The sequence below is a fragment of the Microtus pennsylvanicus genome, chromosome 10 (assembly GCF_037038515.1).
Source record: "Microtus pennsylvanicus isolate mMicPen1 chromosome 10, mMicPen1.hap1, whole genome shotgun sequence".
Lineage (NCBI taxonomy): Eukaryota > Metazoa > Chordata > Mammalia > Rodentia > Cricetidae > Microtus > Microtus pennsylvanicus.
This window is the reverse complement of record NC_134588.1, coordinates 74,095,667-74,110,168: the sequence shown is the minus strand read 5'-3', so window position 1 is coordinate 74,110,168 and position 14,502 is coordinate 74,095,667. Positions and strand designations below refer to the sequence as shown.

At 47.7% G+C, this 14,502-nt stretch overlaps 1 protein-coding gene across 1 annotated transcript in view; it reads right to left on the bottom strand.

The window, feature by feature from the left end:
* Positions 1-14,502, bottom strand: part of Tspan14 (tetraspanin 14) — a 57,978-nt gene that overhangs the window by 18,515 nt on the left and 24,961 nt on the right. Inside the window, exon 2 of the mRNA XM_075988669.1 lies at positions 12,215-12,312. Coding sequence (XP_075844784.1) covers positions 12,215-12,295 — 81 coding nt within the window. The 5' untranslated portion in view covers positions 12,296-12,312. The remainder of the gene's footprint in view (positions 1-12,214; positions 12,313-14,502) is intronic.

Genomic DNA, 14,502 nt, shown 5'->3' with positions numbered 1-14,502 from the left:
TATTGCTGGGTCCAGGGGTAGGTTGACCCCGAATTTCCTGAGAAACCGCCACACTGCTTTCCAGAGTGGTTGCACAAGTTTGCATTCCCACCAGCAATGGATGAGTGTACCCCTTTCTCCACAACCTCTCCAGCAAAGGCTATCATTGGTGTTTTTTATTTTAGTCATTCTGACAGGTGTAAGATGGTATCTTAAAATTGTCTTGATTTGCATGATCTTAGTAAGGCTTCTAACAGCTGGAGCAGGACCTCTCCCTGGAGCTTAGCTGGCTTTTGCTAACCTGTGCTGGATTACCAGGCCCCACCTCAACCTAAAGAGAAGAGCTTGGTCCTGCCTCAATTTGAAGTACCAGGGTATGCGCAAGCCCATGGGAGGTCTGTCCCTTTCTGAATGGAGATGGAGGAGAAGTAGATGGGGAGGTGGGTAGATAGGAAAGCGGAAGGGCCAAAGGGCCAGAAGGATAGGAGGGGGTGCTGGTTGATATGTAAAATAAATAAAAAGAAAAATGTTATTTAAATTAAAAAAAGCCTAACCCAGGGCAGAAAGATTGTAAGAGCCAGAGGTGGTGAACAATTGTAAGGAAACAATATTGTCTAGATTCATGGATACTGTGACAGCAGGAACAAGACCTGCACAAGTTCAAGCCAGAGGGAAATCCCAAACCAAAGAGGGAAGCAGCTCTATGTATTTACTGCCTTTCTCTTTTCTTTTTCTTGTTTGTTTGCTTGCTTGCTTGCTTGCTTGCTTGGGTTTCTTTCGAGACAGGGTTTCTCTGTGTAGCCCTGGTTTTCCTGGAACTCGCTCTGTAGATCAGACTGGCCTCAAACTCACAACAGATATCCATCTGCCTCTGCCCCCAAGTGCTGGGATCAAAGATATGAGCTACCACCCCCAGACCTTTTTTTAAGAGAGAAAGAACATGAACTTGGGTGGGCATGGAGTGGAGGATCTGGGAAGAGTCGGGATATAGTAAAGAATATGATAAAAGTATGAATAATTTTTTTAATTAAAAAAAATCCCCTCACCATAAGGGTAAGCTTGCTATACTTTACCCAAGTAGATCAAGTGGCAATAAAAGTGTGAACATCGAAACCCTGCTAGATGGCAAATTAAGAGCATCCACCCAGGACTCAATGGCCTTGGCCCCTTGCCTGACTGCTCTAAACACACGTGTAATGCTTCGGCAATTCTTGCAGGCTCCACACATCTTAGCAAGCCACATTTCTAGAATCAGCACTGCTGACCTCTGGTTCATGGTAAATCTATTTACACTGACTCAGGTGATCAGAACCAGTTCCCTGGGCCTCCTTATAGATATCTGAGGTAAGCAGAAGGGAACGCACTAAAAATCCATGCAGTCCAGGGTCCAGGGTCCAGGGTCCAGGGTCCAGGGTCCAGGGTCCAGGGTCCAGGGTTGATCTCCTGCAAGTCTGGGACTTTCTCAACACAGATGGCTCTACTCACAGTTAGGTTGAAAGGACTGGGGAAAGACTCTAATGGAATCTGCTTACAGCAAGGAGCCCTGCTCTCCTGGGTTCAGGCAGAGTTGAGGCCTGAAGGGCCACCAGGTGACCCTCATACACCTCTACCTGTTGCCTGCCCCTAGTGGTGGTTAATCGTCATCTCCAGCGTCTGTAATTTTAGAACCAACTGAAGGACATATCTCTGGATGTTTCTAAAGAGGTTTAACTGAGGGGTAAGACCACCATTCCACAGACCAGGGACAAGCCCCAGCTTTCATCTCTCTGCACCATCACCTGATGGTGAGCAGCCATCTAATGCTCCCGCCACCACGATGAACTGTACTCTCAAACCATGAGCCTAAATAAAACTCCCTTCTTCTTCTTCAGTGGCTTTCATCAGGTGTCTTGTCCCAGCATGGAGAAAGTAGCTATTACAGTCTTATTCCAGGCAGCTCCCAAAAGGACTAGTGTCCTAAAAAAAGTCCCCTTTTCCAGAGTCTCAGCTACCCCTTCTGGAGAAAACAAGAGATACAGAGTTCAGGAAAACAAAGCAGGAAGGATGCAGACAGACAGCAGGGTAGAGAACAAGAGCCTGAAGAAATTATACTATCAAGTTTGTTCTTCACACATCCCAAGGCTCTGAGCAGTCACCCATCTCTGGGGTTCATCTGACAATCAAGCACCTCATGGCTATGCTTTGACACCTAAGTCCTGCCAGCAGGATGCAAAATCATGGTCATGGACTATCCCAGAACAAGAAATCCCAGGGTGAGTTCACAGACTATTAGAGATACCTGAGACTCCTTCAACTGCCTATGATTCAACTAAATCTGAGGTCATATTGGCCTCCAAGAGGCACAGACCCTAAAACAGCAGTTCTCAACCTTCATAATGCTTCGACCCTTTAATAGTTCCTCAGGTTGCACTGACTCTCAACCGTATAATTATTTTCATTGCTATACCATTAACTAATTTTGCTAGTTAAGAATTGTAATGTAAACAACTGTGTTTTCCGATGGTTTTAGACTACCCCTAAGAGAAAGTCATTTGACCCCTTCCCCCCAGGTTGAGAACTGCTGTCCTTAACCCAACTTGGCCTTGAAAGTCCACTCAGTGGGCTGAGCCCTACCTGGGTCACAGTACAGTCATTGGGGTTATGTAGCCCTGTCTACTATGAATGAAGACCCTGGGAGCTCAAAACAGGGCAGCCAATCTCTTTCCAAACAATCCCATATCGAAAGTCTTAGCTGAGGGCTGGCCAAACGGCTCAAAGAGAAAAGGCATGGAAAACTGATGACATGATTTGATCCCCAGATCCCACAGTAGAACGAGAAAGCAGATTCCCTAAATTTGCCCTCTGATCTCCATGTGCACACCATGGAACGCGCTCGCACACACACACACACACACACACACACACACACACACACGCAATGCTAATAAATAAAATAAAATAAACACCCATTCTAAAAGTCTGAAAAGAACCACCTCTCAAAGGAAGTTTGAAAGGTCGAAGAGCCACGGGGAGGCTGGGCCTGCTTCCTCAGCTTCCTCATTACAGGAGAAATGGGTCCGAGGCAGGAGGCACCATGCCCGGGAGTCACAGAGCTATCACAGGTCAGCTTTTCCTCCCTCCGGATGGGTGGCAGCTGTGAACGAGAAGCAGATGGCCTCTGCAGCACCACAGGGGACTGAGCAAGCAGCCTGGAGCAGGGGCAAGGACTGCTCCAGGGGCAGCTTCGGGTGACACTGATAACCTAAGCCCCACCCAGCAAAGGTTAAGGAAAGACAATGGAGGAACCAAGTTATTACAGGGAGGCTCTGGGCAGCACCCCAGCAAACTGTCTCTGCCTTCGCTGTCCCAGATTACATAGGGAAACATCTAGGTTACTATACCAGGGCGAAACAGTCAACATTCTGAGTTCTGTGTGTTCCCTGAGCTCTGCTGCAACTGTCCCACCGGCTGTGAACACTGGGAGAAGCCAGAACTGCTAGACAAACGGATAGACGTGGCGGCGTTCCAGTGAAAATTACGTGCAAAACAAGCAGAACCAGGTCTGACCTGCCGGCCAGCGGCCAAGCCCAGCACTAAACTATCACATTAAAACTGTCTGGACTTATGGATGAAGACAGGATTTCCTTTAATTCAGGCACGTAAACTCTGGGTATCTCTAACTCTGGTATGCTTTTGTATTATTTTAGCAGATGTGAACAGCTTACAACTGTATAGAACCCATCGACACATGCCTATAATAAAGTGTTCCACAACACCATACTGTTATGGAAAAACATTCTCATCAAAAGCTACCTGGTACCCAGGTAAAAATTCCTTAAAAAAAAAAAAGAGGCCCTGTAAGAAGGTGGCAGAAATCAAAAAATAAGGGACAAAGGAATGACAGCAAATTAACAAAGACTTGAAGACAGATACGTACACGCTGAGGAAAACACAGGCGGCAATGCAGAAAGGAGCAAAAGACACAAAAAGACTCCTGTGGGCGGGGATCACGGTGCAGGCACCTAATCCCAGAACTCAGCAGGCAGAGGTAGACAGATCTCTGGAGTCTGAGGCCATAACGAAATCCCGTGTCTCGCTCTGCACAAAACACAGTTCACATGGAGGATAGGAAACATGGGAGTGCCGTTTGAAACACAAATAAGGCGAGAATTTTCTCAATAGAACCCTAAGAGCACAAAAACAGGCCCAAGAAAAAGAAACTACACACACACACACACACACACACACACACACACACTGAGGAAGCAGCAGTTTAAAGGAACAGACACCCTACAGAATGGAAGAGAAACCTTTGCCAACTACATTAGACTAAGGGGTTTAGGTTAATATGTAGAGTTCTAAAAAATTGAGCACTAAAAAATAAACCAAAAAGAAGAAGGAGGAGGAGGAGAAGAAGAAAAAGAAGTATTCAAAGTGCCAATCAATCAATAGGACCATGAACCAAATACAGAGTCTCACCATGTAGCTCTGGCTGGCCTAGAATTAACCATGTAGATCACACTGTCCTCAAACTCAAGATGCCTCTGGCTCCTCAGTGCTGGAATTAAAGGTACACCAACACATGTGCCTTGCCTCTGCCCCCCAGGAAATATTTGTGGATTTTTTGCTTGTTTGTTTTTTTTTTTTTTGAGTGCTCAACATCAGGGAAATGCAAATTAAAATTAAAACTACTTTGAGATTTCATGTCACCCCGGAAGGAATGTGGCGAAGGCAAGCACTGACTGATAAGGGTTTGGGGAAATAGGGGCCCTTACACAATGCTGGTGGAGTATAATCTACTCAGGCACGATGAAAATCATTGTGGAGGTTTCACAAACAATCTCATGTGTGGATGGCAGCCAGGAAACTAGAGGGCCGGTGAGACGGAGAAAAGGCTTCAAGGAAGGGGTGTGGGGTGATGATATGAAGGGGAAGTGGAATACTGGGAGTGGAAGGATAAGGCAGGGACGGGAAGGAAGGGAGTGAGGGCAAGGGCTAAACCAACACGAAGACTGTAGGAAACGCCACTGTGAAGAGTACCAGTGTGGAGGCCACAAGTTGTCATGGTTACTTTCTTTGTTCTCCACCTTAGTTACTGAGTCAGGGTCTCTGGTTGAACCCAGAGCTCAGAGTCAACTAGCCCTGCCAGCCACCTTGACCAGGGAATCTGTCTTCTGAGTGCCCGCCCAGGTTTTATGTGGACTCTGGAGATCTGAATTCCAGTCCTCACTTTGGCAAGGAAGCAATTTATCCACTGAACCCTTGCCCCCGCTGTTCAACAGAAATTTGAAAAGTAATTTCTGAAGAAAGAAGACAAAAAACAAAGCAGTACAAACAAGATGGAACTGAGGCACTCCCACAGGGCAGGCAGCCCTCTCTGATAGAGCTGCCATGCCAGTGATCTACTGGCACGCAAGCGTGCGTGCGTGCGCGCGCGCGCGCACACACACACACACACACACCTTGTATTGGCAAGCATCCTGTGGATATGTAACAACCATACGCCAGGCACTAGCCACCATGCACAAGGGAGAGCCTTTTGCCTTATCTTCCTTAGTGGTCTCCGCTTGGCACAGGGCTGAGGCATCCGGAGGTGAATACTCCTAGCCACACCTTAGTTGGAGGGGAGTCCCTGACATGGCAGTCCTTGCCCTCTGCCTTGGCAAGGCTGACTCTGAGAACACATGCACTCCTACTTATGCCAAGAGATAAGGAGCCTCACTTCCTGTGACTGTAAGTGGGTAAGTGTGTCAGCCAGGTCAAATCAATGCACACACCTTCTGACCCACTAATCTCACTCCTGGGAATCTACCAGAGCAATAGCTCCCTTCCTTTCCTACAGGGAAGAACCCGTACTGCATAAATCTGTACCAGTCTCTACAGTCTTATCTAGAACAGGGAAAAGCTGAAGCAACCTAAATGTCTCACATAGAAATTCCTACAAAAAATACAACCAGAAAGATCGCGTGGCAACCGAAACGTCCTCCGCCTGTGTGTTGGTATGATATGCAGCCCCCAGCCAGGTTTTGGAGACACTGCCCATGAGGACATTAAACTACGCACATTTACAGAGAGGCGGCTGCAGCATGGGGAGGGGTGTATGTTATTCAGGGATGCTTTGTTGAGTCTTCTGGAATTCAGGCCATTGCAAAGGTGCATTCAATAATACTTTTATTTGTTTATTTTTATTTTATGTACATTGGGTTTTTATTGTTTTTATTGAGCTAAATATTTTATCCCACTCCCCCTCCTTCCTCCCTTCTTCCCATACACTGGTGTTCAGCCTGCATATAAGTCTGTGAGGGTGACAAATCCCCTGGAACTGAAGTTACAGTCAGGTGTGAACGCTCATGTGGGTGCTGGGAATTGAACTCACGTCCTCTGGAAAAGCAGCCAGTGTCCTTAACAGCTGAGCCATCTTTCCAGCCCCTCAATAATTATTGAAAGAAGAGATAGCAGTGAAAACTACATTGTTTCATTCTTAAAACAGATTTTTCATATGCATCATTTAAAAGATGGAAGCAAAGGAGCTGAGAATGCAGTTCAGCTGGTAGAACGCTTGCCTTGCATGCATATGAAGGCCTAGGTTCAAACCCCAGCACTACATAAAACAGGCAAGACAGCAGTCTGTGCCGGGAGGTGTGTGTGTGGGGGGGGGAGACAGAGAACACAGGTGACGGAAGCTGGGAAACAAACTGCAGTCAGGTCAGGGTCTCATACAACACAGTCAGAGCTCACTGGGAAAGGCCAACTCTCCATGAATTGGGGGGTGGGTTGGGACTGCTCCCCCAGTCTTCTTGCTCACTCTCTGGAGTAGGGCAGCTGCCAGTCCTGGTGTGCCAGAGTAGACTGGGGCTCATCTGGTAAAACTATCAGTAACTTCTCCCTTGTTGAGACTCTTGACTCAGATTATACATTATGTTCACCCTACCCATAGGAGGTATCAGTTACTGGGAAGGAGTGGGCTGAGATGTTCGAGGTTCCTGCCCCACTGTCTCACTCAGAAGTAAGGTTGCCCATTTACAACCAGATACAAACTCACAAAATTGACAAGCTAGAAAGCTAGGACTTAAACTCACTGAGGTTGTCAATGGCAGGGTGTTGGCTTTTTTCCAGCTTTTTTTGAAAGTAAAAACATGCAGAAGGTTCTCCTAGTGGTGTAGCACAGGCCTGATGCCTGCACTCAGAAGGGATGGGCTCTCCATTTTTAATCTGCCTCTGAAACAGATCCAGGCAAGTGCTTTATCTGAATTTGGGGAGATTACAGTCAATGCTTATGGGAGCAAGCTATCTTGACTTGTGGACTCGAGAACAATCAAGAAGCAAATTCAGGACAGAGTGCCTTCTTTACAAAACTGAGCTGTGTATGAACATAGACAGGGCAGTCCACAGCTCCTCCTGCCTTGCTTCCCCAGTTTCTCTTCCTCTGTCTGCTAAAATAAAACATTTCTTCTTATATTTCTATGAAACACACATGACATAAAATTTATTTTAACCATGTTCAAGTGTACAGCTCAGTGAGATAAAGTACATCACAACAGGGCCAGTCATTATCACCACCCATCCAGAGAGCTCTTTTTATATTAGAAAGGTGAAACCGGACCCCTTAAACAATAATTCCTTGCTATGGGTTGATTGCGTTCCCCAAGATTCATGTGCGAGAGACTTTGTCCCCATTGCAACGGTGTTGAGAAGTGGGGCTTTCCGGAGGGCAGCAGGTCGTGAGGATGAATGGATTAATTCATTACTGCTGGAGTGGGCCTGGTATAAAACTGAGTTTGAAGAATGCAGATAGAGCACAGTAGCCAAGCGCATGCCCAGCACATACATGGCCCCATGCTCAGGCCCAGCACTGCAGGGGAGTGAGGGGGTGGCTGCATTTGGCCTCCCTTTGCGCTCTTTCATTCTTCCACCCATGTGACACTTCCACCAGGCTATGGCTTCCCCAATCTTGCCCTTCTCTGCCTCCAGAACAGTAGTTCTCAACCCTCCTAAAAACACTGCTACTCTTTAATACAACTCCTCACGTTATGGTGATCCCCAACTATAAACTTATTTTCACTGCTATTTGATACCTGTAATTTTCTACTGTTATAAATCGTGTTCTCCAAAGGTCTTTGGCAACCCCTGTCAAAGGGCTGTTGAGCCCCCAGAGGTCACAACCCACTTAAGTTGAGAGCTGTTGCTCTAGAACCATGTGCCAAATCAACTTCTACTGGTTAGAGGTGACCCAGCTGGAGGTGATCTGAACGGGCGGCACAGAGGGACTACGACCCTCCCATTTGCTCATCACCTGGCAACCAAATTCCACTCTTTGTGTCTGCCTGTTGACTACTCTAGTTACTGAGTGGGGCCATCCAGTCAGTATCTACCCTGAAGTGGAATCCGACTGTTATTTTTGTATCTGGGTTATTTTACTTAATATAATGTTCGAAAGGTTCACCCACACTGTAGCATGTGTCCTAGAGTGACCAAGGCTCTCCTGACATGTATATGGCACATATCCTTATCCATGGATGATCACAGGTTGTTTCTACCTTTTGGCTACGGTGAATAAGGTTGTGCATACTGGAGAACAGACATCTGACATTCTGCTTTCAGTTCTCCTGAGTATATATCCAGAAGTGGGGTTGCTGGAGCACATGGTGATTTCATTGTTAACCTGAAGTAACATCAGACTGCAATCATGGATCATTACGTGTTTCCATGACAACAATGTACAAGGTCACAGATTTCTGCACATCCACATCAACATTTATTTTCTGTTTAAAAAAAAAAAAGGAAGGAAAAGAAAAGGAAACACATCACACCTTAGTGAGTGTGAGGTAGTATCATACTGTGGTTTTGATTTGTGTTTCCCTGGGTTGAACTGAGACTCTAAACTAGAAACAGGTCTAGCACAAGTAGAAAAGTTTGTGTGGGGGGAGTGGGGGAAGGGATAAAACAGTACTAGTGTTCTCAACCAAAGTGGTAGGCTGGCTAAAAGCTACTTTCTGCATCACCCTGTGTAAAGAACTTCATGAAGCCCAATTCTCTGCTTGCAGAGAGCAGCATCCACTTCTTACCAAGTGGAGGATGGGCTCGGGGAACCCCAGTCTCAAAGTCAGAAAAAAGCAAACTGACAAAAATCATTGGAGTGCTACAAAGATCTATCCCGACGGCTCAGTACAGCTACTCTATCCTATGACCTCAAACCCGGTCACAGAAACATCAGACTGCCATCTATCCCGACGGCTCAGTACAGCTACTCTGTCCCATACCTCAACCTGGTCACAGGAACATCACCTGCCATCTGCACACTCAAGCTGGCCTACTGAGCAATCTTCCCCACCACAACAAAGCGAACACAAATGCTCCATGTGGAAAATGATCCAGGCTTTGATTCAAAGAAATCCAAGAGAGGGTGGGGATGAAGACGAAACAAAACCAGCTGTAAGAAGTTCGTTTCTGAAGCTGGGTGATGGAAGCACCAAGCTTGTTACATTTCTCTACTTTCTCCATCTAAAAAAGAAAACTCAGAAGCCATGTGGACTTAGCATGCCATTTTCTGCTTTTTCTGAAACCTCGTAAGGGAGACACAACAGGCAGCTGAGATCAACTCTCAATGATAACACCAGGCTTTTCGTCAAGGTCAATAGGTTCAGGAGGGAGGCCAGACTGTGTCCAGGTGTCCACAGTAGGCTGGCTTACTTTCCTCACTGAACTGGGAGCTTCCCAGGTCTCTGTGAGTTTCAGTACTTGGGCCTCCCTCCATGTTGCTGCATCCTGCCCAGGGTAAGTGAATCCTTGCCAGGAACACAGGGGACGGTGGCCAACACCAAGGGGCCCAGCCTCCCGCTTCCACTCCCATCCATGAGGACATTTTCTCACTATTCCTGTTTGTTCCCTACTCTTCTGCCCCAGTGCCCGCTAACAAAAATGATTAACTCTTGACCACAGACACTAACTGCCAAGTCTGCACAAATCCTTAAAATACTACTACATACTTCAACCCAGCAGGCTTGCCACAGTTCTGGACTCACTGAACTCCACTGTTGGTGTCTGCTGCTGCTGGTGCAGTGTTCCCTGGATCTGTTACAAAGATCTCAAGGACAGAGGCGACCAGGGACTGGGACTTGACAATGAGCGTATTGTGCCACCTGCAGCAATTGGGATGAGTCAAAGGTCAAGTCAAAAGCCAAGCAGGCAAGGTCAGGGCACTTGTTTGGGAAAAGAGGGAGCACAGGCCCTCCATACAAAGAGCGAAATGCAGTCTAAGAAGCCCTGCAATACACGGCAAGAATGGAGTGCAGGCCTCTGTGCCTAATAACTGTAGCGCGCATGACTGTCTATCTAGTCAACTCCTCGCCTCTTTTGCTTCCTGGCCATGAGGAGGGCAATTTGGTGCCACACACTCTACATCACTGCCATCTGACACCACAACCAGAGACTAAAATCAACAGTCCAGGTGATCATGGAACCTCTTAAAATGTGTGCCCCAAATCAACCTGTTTAAGTTCGCCACACCTGGTATTTTGTCAGAGCGGAAGGAAGCAAGCACACACATTGATATCCAGCACCCTACATCGGGAACCAAGCTGAAGTTGTTGGTGGAAGACTGAGCGCAGGGAAGTCTGAGTTGGATGGCCATACTACTGCAGTCCACACTATTTCTCTGGGACAGAAAATCCTAAGTACACAGATAAATCGCCAGGACATGACGTCGTAAGGTCAAAGTTGAAAAGGCAGGAATTAGAGGGTGCATCTCCAGAACGTCACTGGCCAGTCAGGGAACACCTCAAGCTCTCCCTCCACACATACCTCGCCGAAGTGCCACCTCAGAATATGGCTCAAACGGCCTTCTCCCTCCCTCTGTAGCCACTCTGAAGCCGGGTCACACCACCCAACACAAACAAAACCTTCTAAGAGTTAAAGAAATAGAAAGCCAGGGATGGTAGCATATGATCATAATCCTAGCTAATCAGAACGCTGAGGCAGGGGGATCATAAGTTCAAAGTCACCCTTGGCAACTGTCTTAAACAGGGTCTCTATTGCTGTAATGAAACACCATGACCAAATTGTGACTTGGGGAGAAAAAGATTTGTTTTACCTTGAAGATTACAGTCTGTCACTGAGGGAAGTCTGGGTAGAAACTCAAGCGGACGGGAACCTGGAGACGTAACTGAAGCGAGAGCTATAGAGAAATGCTGCCTACTGGAGCCCCGCTTCTTGTGGCTTTTCCCGCTTACTTTCTTATAGCACCCAGGACCACCAGCCAAAGGTGGCACCACCTATAATGGACTGGGCCAAATCATGACCGATTTGCCACCTACAAGCACTTTTCTCAACTGACAGTTGCTCTTTCCTAATGATTCAAGCTTGTATCAAACATTAAATTAGCCAGGAAAACAATTAAGATTATCTGAAAATAAAAACTAAAGGGGGCCGGGGTGTAGCTTAGTGGTAGAGTGCCTGTTTAACGTGCACTCGGCCCTGGGCTCAAATCCCAGCACTGCAAAAGAAGAAAGAGGTAAATAACAACTCAACACCCTTGAGACAGGTGCAGCCTGAGCTTCCTAACGCCTGTCCTGGCCTGTGTCACCTTACTCCAGCCTCACGGCTACCTGCTGTCTTTTGCTCAGCTCACCTCTTCCCCCACACAGGCAGCCAGACAGCTTTTGCAACTACTATTCTGAGTGGGTCTTTCCTCTTCAAACCGACTGGGCTGCCTCTTCATTAATACTTGGGTCTCGGTCCCTGAGGTTACTTTCTGCACCCTTGGCTCAGCGTACTCTGCCAAACACATACACAACAGCAAGGAGCTGTCCTGCCTACCCTCCGATGCTCTTATACCACTCTTAGGAAATCACTTTTTGTCCCTCCTCAACTATCCCCTCCCAGGATACAACAGAGAGCCTGGCCCACAAAGTACTTGGCTGTTCGTGTCTTGCCAAGGCATTGTTGGGTTAGGAAGATAGCATCATCACTCCAAGACTGTGTCCAAAGGCTTCCTGAATCCTCCAGACCCAGGGCAGGGGGTAGGGTGAGGGTGGGCGGTGGTGGTGGTGGTGGTGGTTGGAGCCCTTAGTCTGACTTTTAGTCACCTTGGTGCACCCATGACATTACTCCTGGCTGGTTCTAAGAGGACAGGGACCATGGAACCTGTCCACATCTTCCCAAGGCCTCCCTGGAGTCTGGTCATCAGAAGGACAGGGAGAATCAGGACTCGGTGATGAAGGTTCCGACCAAGAGACCATGGCAGCGCCCCAGGACTTACCCAGAAAACGATGTTGTAGCTGAAGAGCAGGTACTTGTACCAGCAGCTGACCTCGGCATTCGAGTATCTATAATAGTGCATCTTCTGAGAGGCGGGACCTGTGGGGACAGCGACTGATGAGGCACAATCAGCTTTACACCTGCTCCCCAAGTGCAAAGGCCACAGATCCCATTCAACTTCCAGAAACCTCCACTGCTCCCTCATGTCCACTTGGTCATCTAAACACAAATGCCAATTAGAGGCTAGACAACAACCAGGTTAAGTCAGCTTCCATTTAAAAACAAATGGAAAAAATCTGAAGAAAAAAAAAGGATGAGAACTTTGAAGTGTCTTCAAAGTATCAGAAACTCTGGAACCTTCTCAACCATTTACTGCATCATCTTCTCAGCCATGCATTGATTATTCCACTCCACGCCAAGGACAGTGGAGTTCAGAAAGGTCATGTGACCATCCCAAGACAAGGGGATAAACACAGTGGCTCGCACTGTACTCCCAGCCTTTGGGAGACTGAGACATGAGGGCTGCTGTGAGTATCAGGCCAATTTAGGCTACACAGTGTGACCTCACCTATAAAAATAAATCCATAGATAGGAGGGTAAGGACGGAGCCCGGAATCTGTACCATAGAAAGCAGATTACACTGTCCATATTATTTTATCCACCATAGCCAACAAGGAAATGAAGACTTGGCTCACAGGAGGCACAGTGGGAAGAAAGCTGAAAGATGGGCAGGCTTGTGCAGGATCCAACCATGGGGCCGGCACAGAAAGACTATTAAGGCTCCATGTTCATTTGTCTGCTGTCTGAGACAAGTTCCCATTCTCAGTGTGTGGAGAGTGAGAAGGCCCAGTCTGGGTAGAGGCCACTGAGGCCCACAGAAGCCAGCATTCACCATCACTCCATCCTCCTTCCTACCTCCTACGCTATTCTCCATGACTATAGCTTTGCCCTCCTGGCCAAAGGCAAACAATCTGGACTATACTGTCCCAGTAGAAGCACTCTTGGAGTTGTGAACAATGTATGTTGTTTCTTATCTGTCTGCTCAAAACACTCACAAAGCCAGGCTACCAGTGTTACTTCCATTTATCCACCACCCCCAGAAGAAAGTATGGATGGACGGTGGGTCAGGAAAGTTGAAAGCGGGGGGGGGCAGGATCTGAGGCACCAGACTGTAAGGGGGTACCACCATCTCAGCAAACTCAACACCATCCCACATGTACATGCAGACAGGCACACAGCAGCCTGACATCTACCCCATCATCACCCGCTACCAAGACACTTCTGTGACACCGCCCGCTAAGGATGAGTGGGGACAGACTCTGCCGAGTGCTGCAGACACACGCGCCACAGAACCACACAAGCAACAACACAGGGAAGCTCAAACTCCTTCAGAAAAGAAAGAGTTCAGAAAAAGGCACAGGCACCAATTGTCACAGCATGGCCTGACCAATCAAGTTCCTGCCTCATGGAGGCCTCAGGGACCTCAACTGAAACAGGTAATATATGACCAATCCCTGGTGCTACCATGAGGGAGGGCTTCACCTGACATCATCGGAGTCCGCCTCACATTTTACAGGCTCCAGCCCCCTCACCATCTGTGTAGATTTGGTTGGGCTCTGAATGTGTATTAAGCTTTTTGGGTGACTAGGCCATGAGGCCAGATGCACGCCTGGTGGAGCAGCTATTACATACCAGAGGGCCGCTGTCTCTGTGGGAGCCTGGGAAGACAGAAGAGCCCGGCTGTGTGGGCGCAGCACCTTGGCCGGCTGTAACAGGCGCTGCAGACACCTAACCAGAGAGGACGTTCTTCAACACAAGCGTTGTCTGTTTCACTTGAGGACATTTGTACGGAAGGAAAGATCATTAGAGACAACTGGATGGTCCTCTGTAGGAGTTAAAAATTCAGCCTAGAGTTCATTAACTCTAACCCACTTAGCTACTGAAATGTGCTGCTCAGACAGCAAAATGTCCCAAGTGCTAGGAACTCCATCCCTTAGAGACAAGACTGTCCTGTCCTCAGAGCATCAAAGGCACCCCTTCTTCCAGGGCTCATGGAGAAGCCGGGGGAAACAGGCCACACAAGCATCCAGATGTTCACAACTCCTAGACAGCACTCCATGGCCACCATGGCCCAGTGAGGATAAGAACGCTAAGCCCCCTCCATCTTCTCACCAGAAACACTGTCTGCTTGGCCTGGCAATATTGACCACCGTGTGTCCCAGCTCCAGGCCTCCATGATTATCCCATGATGACTATCACAATACAAATCCCGGGTCTCTTTCAGTTCTA